This window comes from Macrotis lagotis, chromosome 1 (genome assembly GCF_037893015.1).
Source record: "Macrotis lagotis isolate mMagLag1 chromosome 1, bilby.v1.9.chrom.fasta, whole genome shotgun sequence".
In the NCBI taxonomy this organism is placed as follows: Eukaryota; Metazoa; Chordata; class Mammalia; order Peramelemorphia; family Peramelidae; genus Macrotis; species Macrotis lagotis.
The window spans coordinates 366,034,104-366,055,254 of record NC_133658.1 but is presented as its reverse complement, the minus strand read 5'-3'; the positions used below and the strand labels follow the sequence as shown (position 1 = coordinate 366,055,254).

The following is a 21,151-nucleotide window of genomic DNA, read 5'->3' as shown; positions in this document are numbered from 1 at the left end:
ATTTTATAAGGCTATTTTTAAGGCATTTTGTAAAACTTAAAACCCCCACAGAGTTGTTATTATTGTAAGATTTAGGGCCATAAGAAACCTTAAATATTATCTTAAACAAGTTCCCCTTTTGTAGAGAACTAAATCAAGGTGCCAGGGTGGTAAGTGACTTGTCTATGAGGCTCATTCATGAGTTTAGTAATTGGCAGAGCTGGAAGTCCAAAATTCTCTTTCAAATACAGTATCATGCATATTCTAGAGGAGTGAACTCAGATGCCCTTTACAGGCCATATGGTTTCCAGGGTTGCCCTAGAACCTATCTTGGGAAAGAGACTTTTGGAAAATGACTTAAGGGATGGAGAAGGGGAGAAAGGTAAGAAACTGAGAGATGTGAGTGCAAAGGAAGTTCAGCTTCCAAACCAGACAAATTTGTCTGCAGTGATTATGCAGAAAAGAAAGAAATTATAACAAAGTCAAAATATTAAAGAAATTACAAAGCCAATTTTAAGATCAAGAGTGCCAAAGAAGCAAACATTTATCTAACTGCTTTAGAAAATAGTTTTGGGGTTATAAAAAGGCACAAAGTTTCTAAAGAGATATTTACAGATACAGTCAAAATTCTAATTCAGAACCAATCTAGAAAGGTATAAAAAGGAAGAACAGTTAAAATGGATTTGCTTTTAAAAAAGACTAGCTTTGAGCAACATCTTCCATAATATTTAGAAGATCAGTATTTCTACCTAATGCTACCTTCCCATTTTAAATAAAAGACATAATTATATTCTGAATGGTGACCAAATAGTATGCTTTCTGCTAACAGCATTGTATAATTGTGAATAAAAAAAGGCAAAAAGTAATTGTAAAATCTACTAGAAATTAAGGACACACAACAGTTGTGTTAACTTTCAAACAAGGGAACTAAAACTAAACTCTGTCTTTGGTATCAATAACATAAAACTTATCACATCACTTTATCTATTTATAACTCTCAAGTCTTTCCTAACTTTCTACCAGGTAAAATTCAATCTTATTTGCTTCACATTCAAAGTCCTTGAGAATGTAGTATTATTGTATGTTCTCTAATAATATACAAATGTTCAGTCTTACTGCCCATTTTGTGTTTTTCCTGATTCTGTTCATGCTTTTCATTTTCCAAGGATGTCCCCCACTTTATCTGTTGAATTATCACCATTCTATCTCCTCTCTTAATCAATAATGACTTTTTACTCCTCAAAACTCATAAAGAACATTGCTTGCACCTCGTTTCTATACTCAATATGCAATATGGGATGTAATTTGCTTATTTGTGTCATATTTCTTAAATTACGCTGAGAACAACATAAGGGCAACAAAGGCATCTAATCTGAATTTTGTTAACCCCAGTATCCAAATGGCGCTTTGCACACATTTGCTTGGTTTTTTATTATGGAAGAAGAAAATGACATAACTATGTTAGAGACAAGTTACATTGTATCTGATCAAACCAATACAAACTCAAAGTGCTCTACCACAGGTTCAGCACAAATAGTCCATCTGAATACCAGGAATGGTTCCTCTAAACTTACTTATCTTAATTTCCTTTGAGCTGCTTCAATTCTGCCTTGCTCAAAGAGCACAACACCCTCTCTGATGAGGGCATGCCATGCTGGGTGGACTTATAACTGTGTCTCCCATGTCACACAATCAATTTTAAAGTTCTTAAGAGAGACCTTTGGGGTATCTATGTGTTTGTACATAGTAATCAATCAGTGGAATTACAGAATTCGAGAATTGGAAGGTTCAAAAGTACCTACATGAACAAAACAGGAATTACAAAGAAAAAAAACAACTGCTCAAGGAGCTTAAATTCTCAAGGTTAACATCTCTGATTCCTTCCAAAAATCCTCACAAAGTTACTACAGGCAAAGTCAATAATCTCATTATCAACCTCCTCAGGACCCATTTAAGACTTTCTTAAAATATGAACTGAATTGCTTCGCAGTAAAGTGCTAGATGTGAATTTCAAGAAAAACAATGAATTAACCCTGGATTTTTTTTTAAGGTTTGTTAAAAATATGGGGCGAGAAGGTACAGAGTTCTTGCAAAATAAAAATTATGTTTTTCCTGAGCATTTAACCAATGTGGTGAGAAAATAAGTTCGTGCAATGTATAATGACTTTGATGAGTATACCTGAAGGGATGACTTCCCAACTGCAGGTTCTAGGTTGTTGCTGTGAACAAGCCTTTCAAAGACAACCTGCAGAAAGAGCGTATGGACTGGTTGCTCACTGAAGATCATACTCTAACACCATCTGGAAAAGTCAAGAAACCCTCAGTGGGCTTACTGTGTGAATGGCTTCTGCAGGCATGGAATGGATGCTTATTTGAGAGTACTTTTAAAGGCTTCAAGAAATGCAGCATAATAAACTCAAATGAAAGACACATCGTAGAGAAATGAAGCTTTGGGGCAAAAGGGTTTAGGCAGTGAAAGAGAATAAGAAAATTGTGCAGGCAAAATTTGCAAACAATTCTTCTGCTTATCTGTTGTTTGTTGATGTTGTATTGATTAATATTTAGAAGTTTAATAAGATAGGTCCACAGCTAATACAGAAACCCACCAAAGGCTCTAATTTTACAATGTTTTCCTAGGATAAGACTTAGAGCTAGAAGAGACCTTAAAGATCAATCAGTCTAACTCCTTCATTTTACAGATAAGGAAAGCTCTTCTTTGAAAAGCAAAATAGTATTAGGTTTGAGATCACCTTATATATGGGACAATACGGTATATCAAAACTTTGGGTTTCAACTGGTTAGGTTCAAGAGAAGCAATCTTAGGGAGAAAACAAAAGTACAATAGTCTTACACTGCAGTAAAAACTCATCCACATATCCCAGGTGTAGGGTTTCAAACTGTGGAAACTCCAATTCTGCCATCTTGAGCGCAGAAAAAACACCATCTTTGGTTAGAGAAGGCTGGATTCTAACTTCATGTAACCTAAGAACAAAGCGAAACAAAGAAAATTAAGTAAAGTTTCACCAACCTAAGACTTCTTTTGTAGGTCAGTTAAGAAAATATTTCTTTCCAAGGATCATCACTCTATCACAATAACCAACCAAAGTAATGAACTTAATTGCATGGATATCAAAGACAAATTCCCAAGAGTGATCACTAGACTTCTCATAAATCATGATGAGTGTCACCACAATTTTAATTGGTTTGGGTCTCCTAAAATAAAGTTGTCATATTTCTGTGAAGAGTGGTATTTGGATTTCTCCTTCCTTCTAATGCAGCAAGAAGATGCTTTAGTTAAGAAGCCTGAAATAAGTTTAGCTAGTCACCCTTCACAGCTAAATCACTGGGGACTAGTTTGTTTTTTTCCTCAATAACTTTAAACAGTAACTTTTTAGAACCTTGTGATCAAGTCCTACTTGTAAAATTGTTCCATTTGTAACCTAAGAAGAAAAACAGTGTGTAATTTTTGCATAGGGAAACAGAAGAGGAAAAGAGAAGATATACCTTCGAGCAGCAGTGATGATGAGGTAGCCAAGATCTACTTCAAGAGCATTCTTGCAAGCTCCCAAAACAATAGTGTGCAAATTTCTAAAACCACCTGGATAAGGCAAGGGAAAAAATAGAATTAAAAAATACTTTTCTTTTAACCAATCAGTCATTACTTTAAACTTTACATTTTTTGGAAAACATAAATACAAAATCATTATAGCCATGGAAATCCAACAATTATTCCTGTTCAAGCTGATCAATTGCAAAAGATGAGTTATATAAAAAAGGTTACTTCCTAAAAAATGTTGGAAATGGACACTGATGCAATGATTTCTAAAGAATGGTAGTGAATTTCAAGATATCTTGAAATTTTAATAGTAATTTCAGGAAATTGTAAACTTCTGGGTAATATATGAATTGCAAGTCAAGAAACATTTAAAGAGTCAAAAAACTAACTATACTAAAGACTGGGGGGAAACCAATCCCAATAAAATTAATTAAAATAAGACAAATTCAGGTTAAATTAGAGATAATCTCAGAGTAAAGAGATTAAGGTTATAGAGGCCTAGGAAAAGCTTCTTGTAAAAGGTGAGATTAGTGATATTAATAAAACAGAGATGAGTGTTAAGTATGGGGAACAGTCAGTGATAGAATGCTATACCTAACGAACAGAAAAGGGGCCAGGGTCATTGGCTTGCAAAGTATATTGGAAGGAGAAAGGTGTAAGAAGACTTGAAAGATAGGAGGGAATTTGGCTATGAAGGACTTTTAATATTAAACACAGGATTTTATCCTATGATACTAGAGGTAATAGAAAATCACAGAAATTTAATAAATGGGGGCAGAGGGTGATATGGTCAAACCTCTACTTTAGGAAGATCAATCTGACAGTGAATGGAAGATGCATGGGAATAAGGAGTGAATTGAGGCAAGAAGACTAACAGAAGGTTACTGCAACAGTCCAGGCATGGAGTGATAAGGGTCTCCATATCAGACCCTGACACTTGTCAGGAGAAAAGGGAACTTAAACAAGAGATATGAAGGTAACACTAATAGGACATGGTAAGAGATTAGATAATGGGAATGTAAGAGAATGAGGAATTGAAGATAATTACTTTTGAGTCAAAACTTGACCACTGTTGCAATAAGATAATAATACTTGGGGTGGCTAGGTGGCACTGGTTTTGGAGTCAGGAGGACCTAAGTTCAAATCTGGCTTCAGACACTTAATAATTACCTAGCTGTGTGGCCCTGGGCAAGCCACTTAACCCAATTGCCTTGCAAAAAAACAAAACTAAAAAAAAAGATAATAATAATAATAATAATAATAATAATACTTATGGGCTCTCCATTCTCTTACCTGAAATTTGTCTCATTCATTCAATAGACATTTATCAAATCTTATGCTCAGAGCAAGACAAAAATAAACAGTTCTTACCCTCGAGGAAATTTTACCTATCTGGAAGATTCCCTTTATTGGGTATGCTTTAACTTCAATATTCTTGACATAGACAACAACTTTCTCATATACTCTTAGTAATTGGTCTTCATGAGTTACTGTGACCAAAAGTTTTATTTTAGCTCAAAAATTTTTTAACAAAAAGTCTTATAGGATAACCTTCTAGTTTTCTACATTTAGCTAAGCAAGTTATCAAATCATAGTAACAAGTTCATCCCTAGGCCCATAACATGAAGCCCTTTTCTCATGGTAACGGTCATCTATCATTTGCATATTCTGAATGTATGATCCCTGTGGTGCACCTTTGGAGGATCTGAACAGACCTCTAATGATTTAAAGGTATTAATCAAGGAATAACTAGGATTAAATAGTCTCTGACTGTCTTATGAAATCCTCATGTGGAATCTCAGCTCTCTGAGCTTACTCTAGTAATCAACTTGATTAAATCACAATATTGTAGAAAAAAATCCTAGACTTAGAGTCAGTAGACCTGGGTGTGAATCACAACTCACATCTACTAGCCATGTTAGAAAAATCAAGCCACTAAATCTTAGTTTCATCTTTAAGAGAAAGAAAACAATACTTGCACCAATTACAAGACGGAGTTGTGTAAAAAGTTTATAAAACTTAAAACAACAAATGTGAGCTGTTACTATCAATTTTATAGTATTTGTTTGAATAGCTACGAATCTCTAAACATCCCACTGAGTCTAGGAAGCCCACTTCCTTTTCCTCACCTCCTATAACCAACACAACTTCTGTGCGATGTCTGAAAATTAAACCTGCTTACACTTTAGCTTATACACTATCGATAAGAAAGGTGTTTTTAAGTCTATTTTATTTTGCATGGTCACTGAAAATTGAGTAGGTTAGGATTTCCTAGTTTTTTTACTTGCTTATTTGGTTGATGGTAATTTTATTTCCCAGTTCATTGGATGGACCACTTAGGAAGAATTGATGAGAGAATATATAAGTTAAACAAAGTAAAACAGTCATTGGAAAGATTACTAACATCAATGAGAACAAAAAGCTTTTTAATGCCCCTGTTCTTTTCCCCAAATTGATGAAATCAAAAGTTCTTGGCATATTGACAAAATTATAACCAAAAAAAATCCTAGACAGAGTCAGTAGACCTGGGTGTGAATCACAACTCACATCTACTAGCCATGTTAGAAAAATCAAGCCACTAAATCTTAGTTTCATCTTTAAGAGAAAGAAAACAATACTTGCACCAATTACAAGATGGAGTTGTGTAAAAAGTTTATAAAACTTAAAACAACAAATGTGAGCTGTTACTATCAATTTTATAGTATTGGTTTGAATAGCTACGAATCTCTAAACATCTCACTGAGTCGAGGAAGCCCACTTCCTTTTCCTCATCTCCTATAACCAAACACTTTTTTTTTTGGTCAGTACTTATAATTTCTTCAGTGACGAGGGATTCTGGTGAGAAAACTTCTTCCCCAAAGCAGACTAGAAACTTTTTTGCAACATATAGCATCAGAAGTTTGTCTGAAACACTGAGAAGTTATGTGCCTTGCCCAGAGTCATATAGTTAGCATGAGTCAGAGATGAGTCTTAAAAAACACAAGTTTTCCTGACTTGAAAGCCACTGCCCCATGCTGCCTTTCAACTATGAATACTATACCAGAATTACCTAACTCATAACATATTCTTCAGAGACTTATGTTCATCCTAGTATTTTAATGAAAATTATTCTAAATTTTCTTTTACATTTTAGTACTATGGTTTATGCTGTGATACCTTCTCTTTATTCACAACCATCCTTACTCTTGAACTTTAATTTCTAGCTTTAAGCATAAAACTTAAAATTATATACAACAACCAATATTATTTTATAATAATTTCCTTTGTTATAAATTTTATTATTTTACTACAGATACTTGCTAAGTGGGTCAAAATGTTAATGTTTTAACATCTATGAAAATTTTTAATCCTTTAACATATTTCATTAATAATTATTACAATTGTTATAATAATCCTAATCAGATCAATAAAAACTTTATAATTATTTTAAAATAATAATAATATATTTTAATAAACATATTTGATATGCAAAGCCCAGGTCATGACTTTTCCATCTGAGCTCTAAATGGCACAAAAATATCTCAAATAGAATTTCTATTTGAGCAGCCCCAATTCATGATTTGATGTACTAGTAACTAAGCAATAAGCAAGAAGAAAAGGTCTTTACTCCACATTTCTTTTCAGAGACAAGAAAAGTATGATTATTAACAACTGATTTCTATTGATTTTAAAAGGACTTTTATGAAAAAAATGAAGCCACAAAAAGAAATTAATTTTTCATTGTTCTTCAAAGATTGCACAGTACTAAAGAATAAATGAGAGAGATATACCTGATCTCCAACTGTCTTCAACTACATGTTGGATGAGACCTCCAAGGAAAGGAACTCGAACCAATTCTAATTGTTCCAGGTTTCGAGCAGAAGCTAATCCAGTTACCAATGGGACATACTTCAAAGAGTTTGTAGGCCCTGGGGGAAAAAACCCAACATAATGATAAGACACTGGTGGTAATGATGGTGATAAGCTAGCATTTATATAATGATTTAAGTTTTGCAAAGTACTTTCTTACTTTATGCTCACAACCCTGGGGAGTAAATACTGTTATTATCTCTGAACAGCTGAAGAACCTGAAGATGACAGACACTAAGTGACAAACACAGGATCACACAGCTGAGTAATCAACTAAGGATAGAGTTGAATTCGGATCTTTCCAAAGATAAGTCTAGCTTTCTAACTACTGAATCACTTACCTGCATCTCCATAACCTTAAAATGAACACTGAAAACTATTCTTTTAGGATTTATTTTCAATTTTTTTCTTTTTCAGAACATGGATGATAAAAAACAAATTTGTCTCACTATTTATAAATGGTTTCACATTTTAGAGGGAGGGAAAGAATTTGGAATTGTAAATAAAATAAATTTCAATAAAGAAAATAGGGGAAAAGGAGAATGTTAAGCAGCAGAAGTAAGTACAGAAGAGTGGAACTTAAATAAGTAGAGTTGTTTTACCTGATACTACAGCTAGAGGAGTCACTGAAGATCTCTGAGCAGAGAAGTGACATGATAAAAGTACTATTTAAAGAAAACTAGTTTGGAAAATGCATAAGTGATAGACTGGATAATAGCACAACAGAGTCAAGGAGCTTAGGTAGAAAACTCCTTCAGGATGAAATGAAAAAGCTTGGATCAGAATGGTAGAAGCTGGAATGTAATGTAAAGAAGAGACATGAAAAATGTTTGATATTTTTCCTCCTAAAAAAATAAGTTTGATATTGTACTAGAAATACTAGCTATAGAAATAAGACCCCCCAAAAAAGAAATTGAAGGAATTAGAGAACAGACAATGAAGAAACAATCACTGTAGATGATGTGACGGAATATTTGGAGAATCCTAGAGAAGAACTATAAGACTAGCTGAAATAATCAAAAACTTTAGCAAAATTGCAGGATATAAAATAAACCCAAGTAAAACATCAGCATTTCTATAACAAAATCCAGAGTTAGAAAGAGAAATTCCATTTAAAATAACTCTAGATAATATAAAATTCTTGCGAGTCTGCCAAGAAAAATCCAAGAACCATATGAACACAATTACAAAACACTTTTCTGACAAAGTCAGATCTAAAGAACTGAAAAAAATGCTAACTGCTCATGGGTAGGCTGAGTCAATATAATAAAAATGACAATTCTACCTAAATGAATTTACTTATTCAGTGTCAGACCAAAAATTTATTTTATAGATATAGAAAAAATATTAACAAAATTCATCTGAAAAATAATATTTAAGAATATCATGGGAATTAATGAAAAAAAAAGGGAAGGAAGGTGGCCATACCAGACCTCAAATTGTATTACAAAGTGTTATTCATCATAGCAATCTGAAACTATCTAATGAAACAGGGAGGTACTGGGTACATAATACATAGTGAATCATGATCATAGTACTATGGTGCTTAATAAACCCAAAGACTCTACTTTCTGGAAAATGTCTGACAAAAATTCCTGGGAAACCTGGAAAGCAGTCTGACAGAAACTAGGTATAAAAACCAACATCTAACAACATATACAAAGATAATGTCAAAATGGGTAAATGAATTTAAACATAAAGAATGATAGAATAATTAAATTAGGTAGATCTATGGATTTGGGAAGAATTTATAACCAACCAAACAAGAGATAGGGCCTAACAGGATATAAATTTAATAATTTTGATTATATTAAATTAAAATGGTTTTACACAAACAAAATCAATGCAGCCAAGATTAGAAGGAAAGCAGAAAACTGAGAAAAAATTTTAAAACAAGTTTCTCTGATAAAGACCTGATTTCTCAAAAATAAAGAGAACTAATCATATTATAATATACATCATTCTCCAATTGAAAAATGGCCAAAAGTTAGGTATAGAAAATTTTTAGATAAAGAAATCAAAGCTATCTATAGTCATATGAAAAAATACTCTTAATCACTATGATTACAGAAACGTATATTGAAACAACTCTGAGAGGCGGCTAGGTGGCGTAGTAGATAAAGCACCAGCCTTGGAGTCAGGAGTACCTGGGTTCAAATCTGGTCTCAGACACTTAATAATTACCTAGCTGTGTGGCCTTGGGCAAGCCACTTAACCCCATTTGCCTTGCAAAAACCTAAAAAAAAAACCAACTATTATTACCTTAAATCTATAAGATTGGATAATATGGCAGAAAAGAAAAATGGAGGGAATGTGTGAAAACTGGGTCACTAATGCACTGTTGGTGGAGTTGTGAACTTCTCCAACTATTTTGGAGATTAATTTGCAACTATTTCCAAAGGGCTGTAAAACTGTATATACCATACCATTTGACCCAGAAATATTACTATTAAGTTTGTTTACCAAAGAGAATTTAAAAAAGAAAATAGACCTATAGCTCTTTTTGGTGGTGGCAAAGAATTGGGAATTGATGAGATGTCCATCAATCAGGGAATGGCTAAAAAAGTTGTAGTATATGATTGTAATGGAATATTATTTTGCTATAATAAATGGCAGGTCGGATGCTTTCCAAAAACCTGGAAAAGAATTACGTAAAATGATGCAAAGTGAAGTAAGCTCAACAAGGAAAGCATTAAATATCACAACAGCAGTAAATCAACTGTGAATAGCTCTTCTCAGCAAAGCATTCTATTTATTTATTCATTCATTTATTTTTGTGCATATCTTTTTTGTTTCACAACATAATTTATATGGGAATATTTTGCATGATTATATATATCTAACATGTCAAACTACTTGCCCTCTCAATGACAGAGGACAGGAGTAGGGAGGAAGAGAATGTCGAACTAAAAATTTTTTAAATTGTTCATACATGTAATTGGAAAATCAAAATATTTAGAGACTGAAAAAAAAGACTAAGTATACTTTTCATGATTTCTCCTAACTTCTTTGAAATGAAAAAAAAAGGGAAGATTGATGGAATACAAAAACGTTAAAATGAAATAAGAGAACCTGGTTCAAACCTCAATCCCACTTATTATATGTGTGACTTTGGAAAACTATTTCACATCTCTGGGCCTCAATTTCCCTCACCAAGTTAAAAAAGACAAAAGAAATGGCTGAATTAGATGATCTCTAACATTCCTACTAACTCTAAAACTATGAATGTCTTTATCTTCAAGAAGTAATATCCAATAATGCACAATAATGTTTTATTTATTTCAATATATGAGTATAACAATTAATTTTATTCTAGGAGTCTTTAAATATGTGTAACTTACTATAATTCTGTTATTCAATCATATGATTACCTGCACAGTTCCTCATGACAAAAGTGCGTAAGCTGATACAAAGGAAATCTTTAAAAGGCTGGGGCTTGGTGAGTCTCACCCACTTCAAATAAAGGTGCCTTAGCATTGGGATACAAGGAATTTCAGGAACATTCACCCCTAGGAAAAAAAGGAGTTAAGAATTCATTAAAATCAAATGCCTTATTCCACAAGGAAGTTCAAGAATGTTTTATCTAAGTGAACTTCATTCTGAAAGACTTCAACATCTGCAGTTCATAACCAATGCATATTAAGCATGGTCTATTTAAAACAATTCTCAACAACATGGATATATTTACTTTAAGAGAGACATCTGTTAAGATGTTCATTTTTTGGTTCTTTTCTGAAACTAATCTGCATATTAATTTTTAAAATTTTTTTAAAATAATTTAGCAATGTAGAAAGCACTGAAGATGTAGATGAAAAATGGCCTAGTCCTTACTTTCAAAGGGCACACAGCCTTATATGGCATAGGGGAAAGGACATATAATACATATATAAATAAGTACAAACGGTAGAATGTGAGAGACAAATCATTGTAAGAATTCTGAGGAGGAGGGGCAGCTAGGTGGCACAGTGGATAGAGCACTGGTCCTGGAGTCAGGAGGACCTGAATTCAAATCCAACCTCAGACCCTTAATAATTATCTAGCTGCGTGTCCTTGGGCAAGCTATTTAATCCCACTGCCTTGCAAAAAAAAAAAAAGAAATCTGAGGAGGAGAAATTATTTCATCAGATAGAAGGTAGGAATATTTAAGGAAGGATTCATCTTTTACAAAAGGGTATTAAATTTCTATAGTGTGAATCCTTAAGTTTGAGAACCTCAGGGTTCCCTTGAATACCAACCCCCCTTTCTTTATGGAAATCAAAATAGAAAAGCAAATCATTGTGCTTGGGGACAGGAAGGAAGAAGTGAATGAAGAAAGAGGGCTGTTCTGATATGAAAGGACTGAAAGCAAAGATTTGAGTTAGGACTGACTCAAGTCCAAATATTTCTACTAAAGTTAGTAATTGGGATAAATGTCATTAATGTTGCCCCTTGAAAGTTACACTAAAAATAACTATTATAGAAATGGCTGAAAGATACTCTGTGAATATTTCATTATATTTCCAGCACTGTCTGGTATAAGGCAAAACAGCTTAACATAAAAATATTACCAGATTGTAAAAGGCCAATTCATGAACCTACTCTAGTTTAGTAAAAAATGTCCCAGAAGAACTTACTCCTTTTGTTTCATGTGAAAAAGCAGAAAAAAATTAGCCATAAAAGTAATAAGATATGCATTTGGATCCCCATCCCAAGTAATTTAATTTCTAAGTTTCAGTTTCCTCATCTATAAAACAATGACATTATCTGTTCTATGTAAGGCTAAGAAACCTGCTATGAGAATCAAATTTATGAAATGAAAATAAAAAAAATCAGATTTATGAAACCATATAGTACCACACAAACATGAGGTATTACCTGTGAAACGGATTTATTATGAGATATATATATATATATATATAATATTATAGATATATATATATATCTGTAAAACATATATATAGGGTCAAGAGGAAACCATAGGATGGTTTAATTAATAACATGCTCTTTAAGCTACTTTCTGATTTAGCAATTTAGTCTTCCATTAAGAAAGTAATCTCTGAAGAGACCACTTCCACCATCTTTCACGTCAATGAAAACTTGGCATTCTGGTTTACAAAAGTGTTATCTTTTAAATTTCTATAGTATGAATCCTTAAGAATTTGAGAACCTCAGGGTAAACTAAATAAAAGCAAATTTCTGAGCCTGCAGAACTCAAGAAGCTCAGAGACCTGTGGCTGCTCCCACCAAGGTACTAACATGAGATGCCCAGCTAGAAAGTTGACTTTTCTTGCAAATAAACACTTAAAAGACTCCTGAATCCTGAAGGCTTAACCTCTTGAATACAACCATTTCTAGAACAGAGTTACCAGTTATTGATGTACTCTACAGAAACTTAAAACTCTATTTAAACTTATCAGTTGATTACAGATTACAACTCTTCTCTCTTACTATGATCTTCAGGAATTGTTATGAAAAAAAATCATTCACAATCTCAAGTTCAACTTTCTGGTGGTCCCAGTTCTCTATACTAAGCTAGACTAGACCTTAAATGATCAACAGTCCAGTTTCTAGTCTATACTTAAAGCCTTTCTAATTTGAAAGAATCTGCCAGAGCTTGCCCTCTTCTCTACTGGCATAGTCTTTGAGAAACTGGGGTCAGCTCCTTACTGAGACAATGGAGGAGGACTTCAGAAGAACAGAAAACTATCAGTTCCTAGGTATGTGATATTTAAATTTTACAAAGCATTTTCCTCACCCTAGAGTAGTACAGTTTACCTAAATGTCTATAACTGGTCAATGGATAAAACTAAGGAAAAAGAATCTTGGCCACAAAAAAGAAGAGAAGAAAGCAAGCTTTTAAAGAGTATTATTGTTTGAATGTTTCAATGACAATGTCAAAACTTCTAGTGAATCATTCTGTGAAATTATAGTGTTTGGAGTAAAGTCTGGAAGGATAGCAATAGTTTCAAAGTAACTGATGGAAACTTTCCCCAAAATTATATGTCCCAAAGAGACCATTTCATTAATCTCAAATACAGCTGTCTTTAGGGTCTCAAGAAAACAGAGACTGGGATCAGACTACTCAATTTTTTCAAATAACTCCTGAAGCAGATGTGGACATGTATGAAATAAAGACTAACTGTAATGGCCTGATATAAGACTAAAAAAAAGTAAGAAGTGTATTTAGCAAGCTGGTAAATAAGAAAACTAAACTTCTATTCATCTTCCTCAAGAAATCTTCTGAAAACTATAGAAACTGGCAGGTGTCTTCTTCATACGGAATGCAAATTTTATGGCCCTGGCAAAGGAGGATCCCAAGTGAAAGCAGAATTATCCACTCACCCACTAGATGCAAGATTTGGATTTTGGCTCCTATGGGAATTTTCAATTTATTTTCAGGAGGGATGGGAAAAGCTCCATTACGATTACGAAACTTCCCCAAAATGTGAACTTGAGGCATATATGTCCAGATGGCTTCCACCAACTCCAAATGTGAAGTTTCCACACCCTGTATTGTAACACAAATAAAGAGGAGAATAACTTATAATTAGCATCTGAAAGCACACATTCTCTTTTCATAGTAAAACATCAAAGCAAATGAACTCAGAGCATATACCTCCTTTCTTCCTTGAAATTTGCTGAAATGCAACAAATAACAAAATGCTTTAAGTTCCAAATGGAGATTGTACCACTAGAGAGATGAATGAAATGGGAAACAGCCTCTCTCATCTCAGTTATCTGAAATAAATAACACCCATATTTCTGAAGAAAAGGCAACTTACTCATCCAACTAATAAGCATTAGAGCCAGGTTTTCCTAGTCCAAGAGTGCACTAAAATATGGGACTTGATGAGAATATCATTCTCCAATCTAAGTTAATCAAAGATATTTTCTGATCTGGAAATATGACAGACTGTACGTGCATGGGCCAAGGAGGTCAAATGGTTTATAAAATGCTTCTACAATAGAGAGATGTAGGGAAAATATCAGAACAAAATTGAGGATGTTAAGTTTATGTAGAATAAATGCTACCTATTAATAAGTATTTTTGATAAATACATCTAAGAATCAGAGGAAGGTCTTTAATACAACAGGTGGAGATTTTATGAAGGATTTGAAAAAAGAAGCACACATGAGAAGGTGGTATGGAGGAACTATAGTCTGAACAAAAGAAGAGTATGCCATCACTGATTATATCATAGTTGTTAAATACAAAGTACAAGGGCTATTTAATAACTGAATATTCATTACACAGGTTCCTATAATTATGAGGCTGCACTTTGGTTTAGTCTGAACCTGGCTTTGAGAACTCCTGATTATGAAACTCCCTCTACCAAAGTAAATAAGCAGCTATTTTACAACTTAAGATTGCAAGGTTCAGTAGGCCACTGAGAAGTAAAATTGTTTGTCCCTATGTATCAGAAGTGAACTTAAATCCATTATTCCTGACTCTGAGATTAGCTTTCTAATATCTATGTCATGATGCCTTCCTATGGTACTATGAAGAATAGCAAAAGTTGTAAAAAATATCATTAATGTACTGATCACTTAATATCAGAAAAATAACTTGAGGATAAAGCTATGAAAAGAAAATATGAAGTGAATGATATATTGTGCTACCTAACACTTTCATCATAAAAATTTTCCCTCACTTGATTCTTTGTTGACTCTAATTAGTATACAGTTGATATTATGAATCTGAATTTTATTAATATATAGTTCTCCAAATTTCTTCAAAAAAAAAAAAACATCGCCTCAAAGGAAATGGAGAACAGCAAAAATGAACAAATGTTGGGGTAAAGCAGTTGTTCTCCTAAACAACTTGAAAAAACCTCAGGAAAGACCAGAGAGAAATGCAAACACTTCCAGGCAGATAGGGAATAATCAACAAACAACGAGCCCCAGTGACATTGGGTTTAGGAAGCAGTCTCAGCCTAGGAGTCTTAAGGCTATGTAGAAGACTGAAGAACCTTCCACTGCTAAGGGACACCAAAAAAATCTGTGCTGACCAAAGGCATTTAGATTATGGCTGCACCGAGAAAGAAATAGCATAAGCCTGGTCAGTGCAGGAGCAGAGAGGTGGGGACTCTGCTGGCCACAGACACTTGTAGGAGAGCAAAGTCCTTGTTTTCAATTCAAGGGTAGAGAAGACAGTCATCAGAGGGACCATAGAAAGCAGGATCATTTATGGATCACTGAAGCTAGGAGCCCTACCCATGGCTTAGAAGTAGAAAGGAGAACTTGAGGTTGGATACTCCTACAGATCTCAGAAGACAACAATAAAATCCTTTGAAGGTTGGGGCATCATTCCCCATACCTTGGGATTATAAGAAAAATAAGGAAAAAGTATCCAACCATTGAGAGGTACTATGGAGATAGAGAAGAACTGGGTTCATATTCATAAGATAATAAAGCTTAAAAAAAGTCACTCCTTTTTCAATGAGAAATGTCAAAATGTCACAAAAACCAAAAGTATTATTGGAAAAATTTTTTAAAAGACTTTAAAAATCAAATAAGAGAAGATTGAGGAAAAATCTTTTTCAAAATTAGGATTCGGGGCAGCTAGGTGGCACAGTGGATAGAGCACTGGCCCTGGACTCATGAGTACCTGAGTTCAGACACTTAATAATTACCTAGCTGGGTGGCCTTGGGCAAGCCACTTAACCCCATTGCCTTGTAAAAACTAAAAATTAACATCCAAGAAAATAAAGAAATTATGAAAAGAAAGTCAAGAAACTTAAAAGAGAATAAAAAAACTTAATTTGAAATAATAAAACAAAATCAAAAGATTGAAAAAATAGGAGAAAATATGAAACATCTCATCCAAAAAACAAGTGATCTGGAGAATTGATTGAAGAGAAATAATATAAGAATAGTCCAACTACCTGAAAGATATGCTGAAAAAAGAATATTTGATATATTACAATAAATTATTAAATAAAATTGTCCCTAAAAAGTTCTAGAACAAGAAGGCAAGGCAGAAATAGGGAAAAAAGTCTACTGATCACTACCTGAAAATGATTCCATGAGGAAAACTTATAAGAATATCACAGTCAAGTTTCAAAACTCAAAGGTTCTTATTGCAAACAAGGAAAAAAATCAAATATCATGGAGCTACAATAAGGATTACACAAAATCTAATAGCTATTATGTTTAAATACCTTAAGTCTTGTAATTCTATATTTTGTAGAGCAAAAGGACTGGGGTTATGACCAAGGGTAACTTGCCCAGAAAAATTAAATAAAATTCAGGTATTGGTGTCAAAAACAGCAAAGCTCAATGGAAAATTCAACATGTAAAATTTAGGAGAAATATAAGGTAAATAATAAAGACTAGTTTTAAGGGATTCAATAAAGTCAAACTGTTTACTCTTATATGTGAAAATGTTTACGACTATCATCATTATGATAGTTTGAAAGAAAGTCTTGGGCTGAGCTGGACGTGATAAAGTGAATCTAAAAAAATAAAACTGTAAGGAGAGATGAAAAGGAGAAATTATCTCATACAAAAGAGGCATAAAAGGAAAAAAACTGATACAAAAGAAACTAGTTGAGAGAAGGCAGAGCAGAAAACTTTATGTCATTAAGAATGGATTAAAAGGGGCAGCTAGGTAGTGCAGGGGATAGAGCACAGGCCCTGGAGTCAGGAGTACCAGAGTTCAAATCCGGCCTCAGACACTTAATTACCCAGCTATGTGGCCTTGGGTAAGCCACTTAACCGCCATTGCCTTGCAAAAATTAAAAAAAAAAAAAAAAAAGAATGGATTAAAGAGCAGGTAGAGCCAAGATGGTAGAGTATTAAGAATGACTCTAATCAAATTCTAGAGTGGCAGAACCCACAAAACGACAGAGTGAAACAATTTTCTAGTCCAAGACAACTTGGAAGTTCTTCAGGTCTTCTACAGTGGGGTTAAAAAGGGCCCAAAGCACAATCTGGGTTGCACTGGAGCAAACCAGCTCAGGAACAGACTACAGGGCACTTGGGTCCCTGTGGATGCCTGGATTCATAGTGGTAGTTTCCAGCTCTCTCAGCCCAGGGACTGCCAAGGAGAACTTAGAGGCTCAGCAGGAAAACTCTGTCACACCAGAATAAGAGTGGAGCCTCTGCACAGACCTGGCACCAGAGGACCAGGAAAAGGCCTGGGGAATCACCTAGCATGGAGCCACCCAGCAGCTTCTTCCAGAATACTCAATCCACCAATAATACTAAGGGAGTTGGGGGAGATTGCAGAGATCTCTTTGCTATCCCTGAGGCAGAACTCTGTTGCTTTGCCCATTCTTAAGTTAAAGTCACAGTCTGGGGCCCCAGTATCAGGAAAAGGAGAAAAAACACTTCAGAGATTACTGCCTGCAGCGAAGCAGGGACCTTCCTCACAATTCCAGGACAGAAAGGAGTACTTTTGGTCATCCACAGACCAGAGGAACCCATAAGACCTAGGAAGACTTAGAAACTTGCAGGTTCCCAGAGGGGGACCCTGAAAACAGTTGCAAAAACTCTCAAAATCTTGGGACAATGTGTCCTCTACCCTGGAAGCAAAGTCCCACCTTGACAGAGTTAAAATGAAGTCATGGGCTGAAGAAGTAATCAAGCAAAAAAAAATCCGACCAAAGACAATTACTTTGGTCCTAAGGAAGATTAAAATACACACTCTCAAAACATAACTAAGTCAAAGCTCTTACATCCAAAGCCTCCAAGAAATATATGAATTGGTCTCAGGCTACGGAAGAGCACAAAAAAGATTTTGAAAATCAAGTAAGGGAGGTGGAGGAAAAATTGGGAAGAGAAATGAGAGTGATGCAGTAAGATCATGAAAACTAAGTCAGCAGCTTGGTAAAGGAGATATAAAAAAATTGAAGAAAATAACATCTTAAAAACCAGTTCAAGTCAAATGGAAAAAGCAGTCCAAAAGGCTAATGAGAAGAATGTCTCAGAAAGTAAAATTGGACAGATGGAAAAGGAGATACAAAAGCTCACTGAAGAAAATAATTTCTTCAAATGTAGAATGGAGCTAAGAGAAGCAGAAAACTTTGTGAGAAAGCAAGAAACAATAAAACTAAAAGAATAAAAAACTAGAAGAAATTGTGAACTATTTCATTGGAAAAACAAATGACCTAGAAAATGTCTAGGAGAGATAATTTAAAAAACTGCCCTGATATTCTAGAAGCAGAGGGCAATTTAGAAACTGAAAGAAACCGCCTATCACCTCCTAAAAAGTTCCCAAAATGAAAACTGCCAGGAATATTATAGCCAAATTTCAGAACTCCAAAGTCAAGGGGGGAAAATATTACAAGCAGCCAGAAACAATTCAAATATCAGTTATACAAGATTTGACAGCTTCTACATTGAGGGCTTAATAGGTTTGTAATATGACATTCCAGAAGGCAAAAGAGCTTTGTTTATAATTAAGAATCAACTACCCAGAAAAAGTGAACATACTCTTTCAGGGGAAAAAATGGAAATTCAATGAAATAGGAGACTTTCAAACTTTCCTAATGAAATAATCAGAGCTGAACAGGAAGTCTGACCTTCAAGTACAGGACTCAGGTGAAGCAAAGACAGGAAGGGCAAATCAAGAGGAACTTAATGATATTAAACTGCTTATATTCCTACATGCGAAGATGATAATGATATTTCATACGAATGTTCTCATTTATTAGGGCAGTTAGAAGAAGCATATATAAACAAGATACAGGAGGGAATTGAATTTGAAGGTATACTATATTAAAAAGATGGAATTATTGATAAACCCAGAGTCCAGCTTTTGGAATAAAAACTTCCATAAAACTGTTGGGAAAATTGGAAGTTAGTATGGCAGAAATTTGGATTAGACCAACACCTCACGCTCTATACCAAGATAAGATCAAAATGGATACAGGATTTAGTCATAAAAAACAACATTATAAACAAACTTGAAGATCAAGCAGTAGTTTACCTGTCAGATCTATAGAAAAGGAAGCAGTTTATGACCAAGGAAGAGGTAGAGAACATAATTAAAAACAAACTAGATAATTCCAATTACATTAAATTTAAAAGCTTTTGCAGAAACAAAACCACTGTAACCAAGATCAAAAGAAACATAGTAAACTGGGAAACAATCTTTACAACTAGTATTTCTGACAAAGGACTCATTTCTAAAATATACAAAGAACTGAGTCAAATTAAAAAAAAAAAGTCATTTGCCAACTGACAAATGGTCGAAGGATATTTACAGCTGAGGAAATCAAAGTGATCCACAGTCATGAAAAATTGCTCTAAATCACTACTTAGAGAAATGCAAATTAAAGCATCTCTGAGGTACCACTTCACTCCTCTCAGATTGGCCAATATGACCAGAAAGGACAAAGATCAATGTTGGAAGGGATGTGGGAAATCTGGGACACGAATGCATTGTTGGTGGAGCTGTGAACTCATCCAACCTTTCTGGAGAGCAATTTGGGGTTATGACCAAAGGGCATATGTAATTTTTCTATCTCTTACACTTTATTTTTTTTCCTTAAGGATATGATTTCTCTCTCATTACATTCATTTTAGATCAATGTATACCATGGAAACAACATAAAGACTATCAGACTGGCTTCTGTGGGGGGTGGGGGGAGTGAGATTAGGGAAAAAATTGTAAAATTCAAAATAAATACATTTATTAAAAAAAGATGGAAGTTAATGGAGGAGAAAGGAATGTAATGGGAGAAAGAGAAAGGAGAGATAGAATGAGTTAAGTTATTTCACATAAAAGAGGCAAGGAAAGTATCTGCAGTAGAGTGGAAGAGGAAAAAAAGTGAGGGGAACTAAGTGAGCCTTATTACTCTCATTAGAAGTGGCTCAGAGAGGGAATAGCACATATATTCAGTTTGGTATTGAAATCTTTCTTACATAGAGGAAAATAGGAAAGAAAATGGATGTGAGAAAGGGGACAGAGGAACAGGAGGGAAGCTATAGGTAATGAAGAAAAGGAAGATCTTGAGAGAGGGTAGTCAGCTGCAACATAATTTGGGGGACAGACAGGTTAAAAAGAGAGAGAAAAGAAAATAAATGGCGTGAGGGGATAAGGATGGAAAGAAATAATAGCCAGCAATAGCAACTGTGGGAAAAAAATATTGAAGCAATTTCTGTCAGACTCTTGATAAAGAATGCTATTCATCCCAAAGACAGAGTTGATGGTGTCTGAATACAGACTGAAGCATACTTCCCCCCCCCCCCATTTTATTTTTCTTGAAGTTTTTCTTTCTTTGGGGTGGGGGGAATGGGAGTGGGGGGTTATGTTTATTTTAATATCATGACTATTGAAGTAATGTTTTTCTATACATTTTTAACCTACACCAAGTAACTGGCTTTCTTAAAGGGGGAAGAGGGGTGGAGAGGAAAGGAGAGAATTTGAAACCTCAAAGTAAATGTTGAAATTTGCTTTTGCATGTAGTGGGGAGGTATTTAAAAATAAAAAAAGTAATTTAGAAAATTAGAGACTCAAAGAAAGGACCAATTAGAAAGACATTCTATATTCCATGTAAGGAGCTATTAAGATGGCAAGGTAAGAAAATTCAACACACACACACACACACACACACACACACACACACACACCTGACCAAATAGAGATAAAGGAGGTTCATACTTTCCATATATCATACTCTAATTTGTACTGCACCCATCTATGGGAACTTTCTTGCTGTTAGATATAAGCTCAATGAGGACAGCAACTATGTCTTATTTCACCTTTACATTCCAAGGGCCTTCAGGAAAACTTGGATCATCATAGGTAATTGATAAATTTTGATTATTTAAATTATTTCT

The 21,151-nt window shown here is 34.3% G+C and overlaps 1 protein-coding gene across 2 annotated transcripts in view; it reads right to left on the bottom strand.

The window, feature by feature from the left end:
* The window catches only part of FBXO38 (F-box protein 38), a 123,461-nt gene that overhangs the window by 54,345 nt on the left and 47,965 nt on the right, over nt 1–21,151 (bottom strand). For both annotated transcript variants that reach the window (XM_074212360.1, XM_074212361.1), the window contains 5 exons: nt 13,706–13,871; nt 10,756–10,893; nt 7,306–7,443; nt 3,484–3,577; nt 2,831–2,961 (listed from right to left, as the gene is read on the bottom strand). In XM_074212360.1, coding sequence (XP_074068461.1) covers nt 2,831–2,961; nt 3,484–3,577; nt 7,306–7,443; nt 10,756–10,893; nt 13,706–13,871 — 667 coding nt within the window. The remainder of the gene's footprint in view (nt 1–2,830; nt 2,962–3,483; nt 3,578–7,305; nt 7,444–10,755; nt 10,894–13,705; nt 13,872–21,151) is intronic.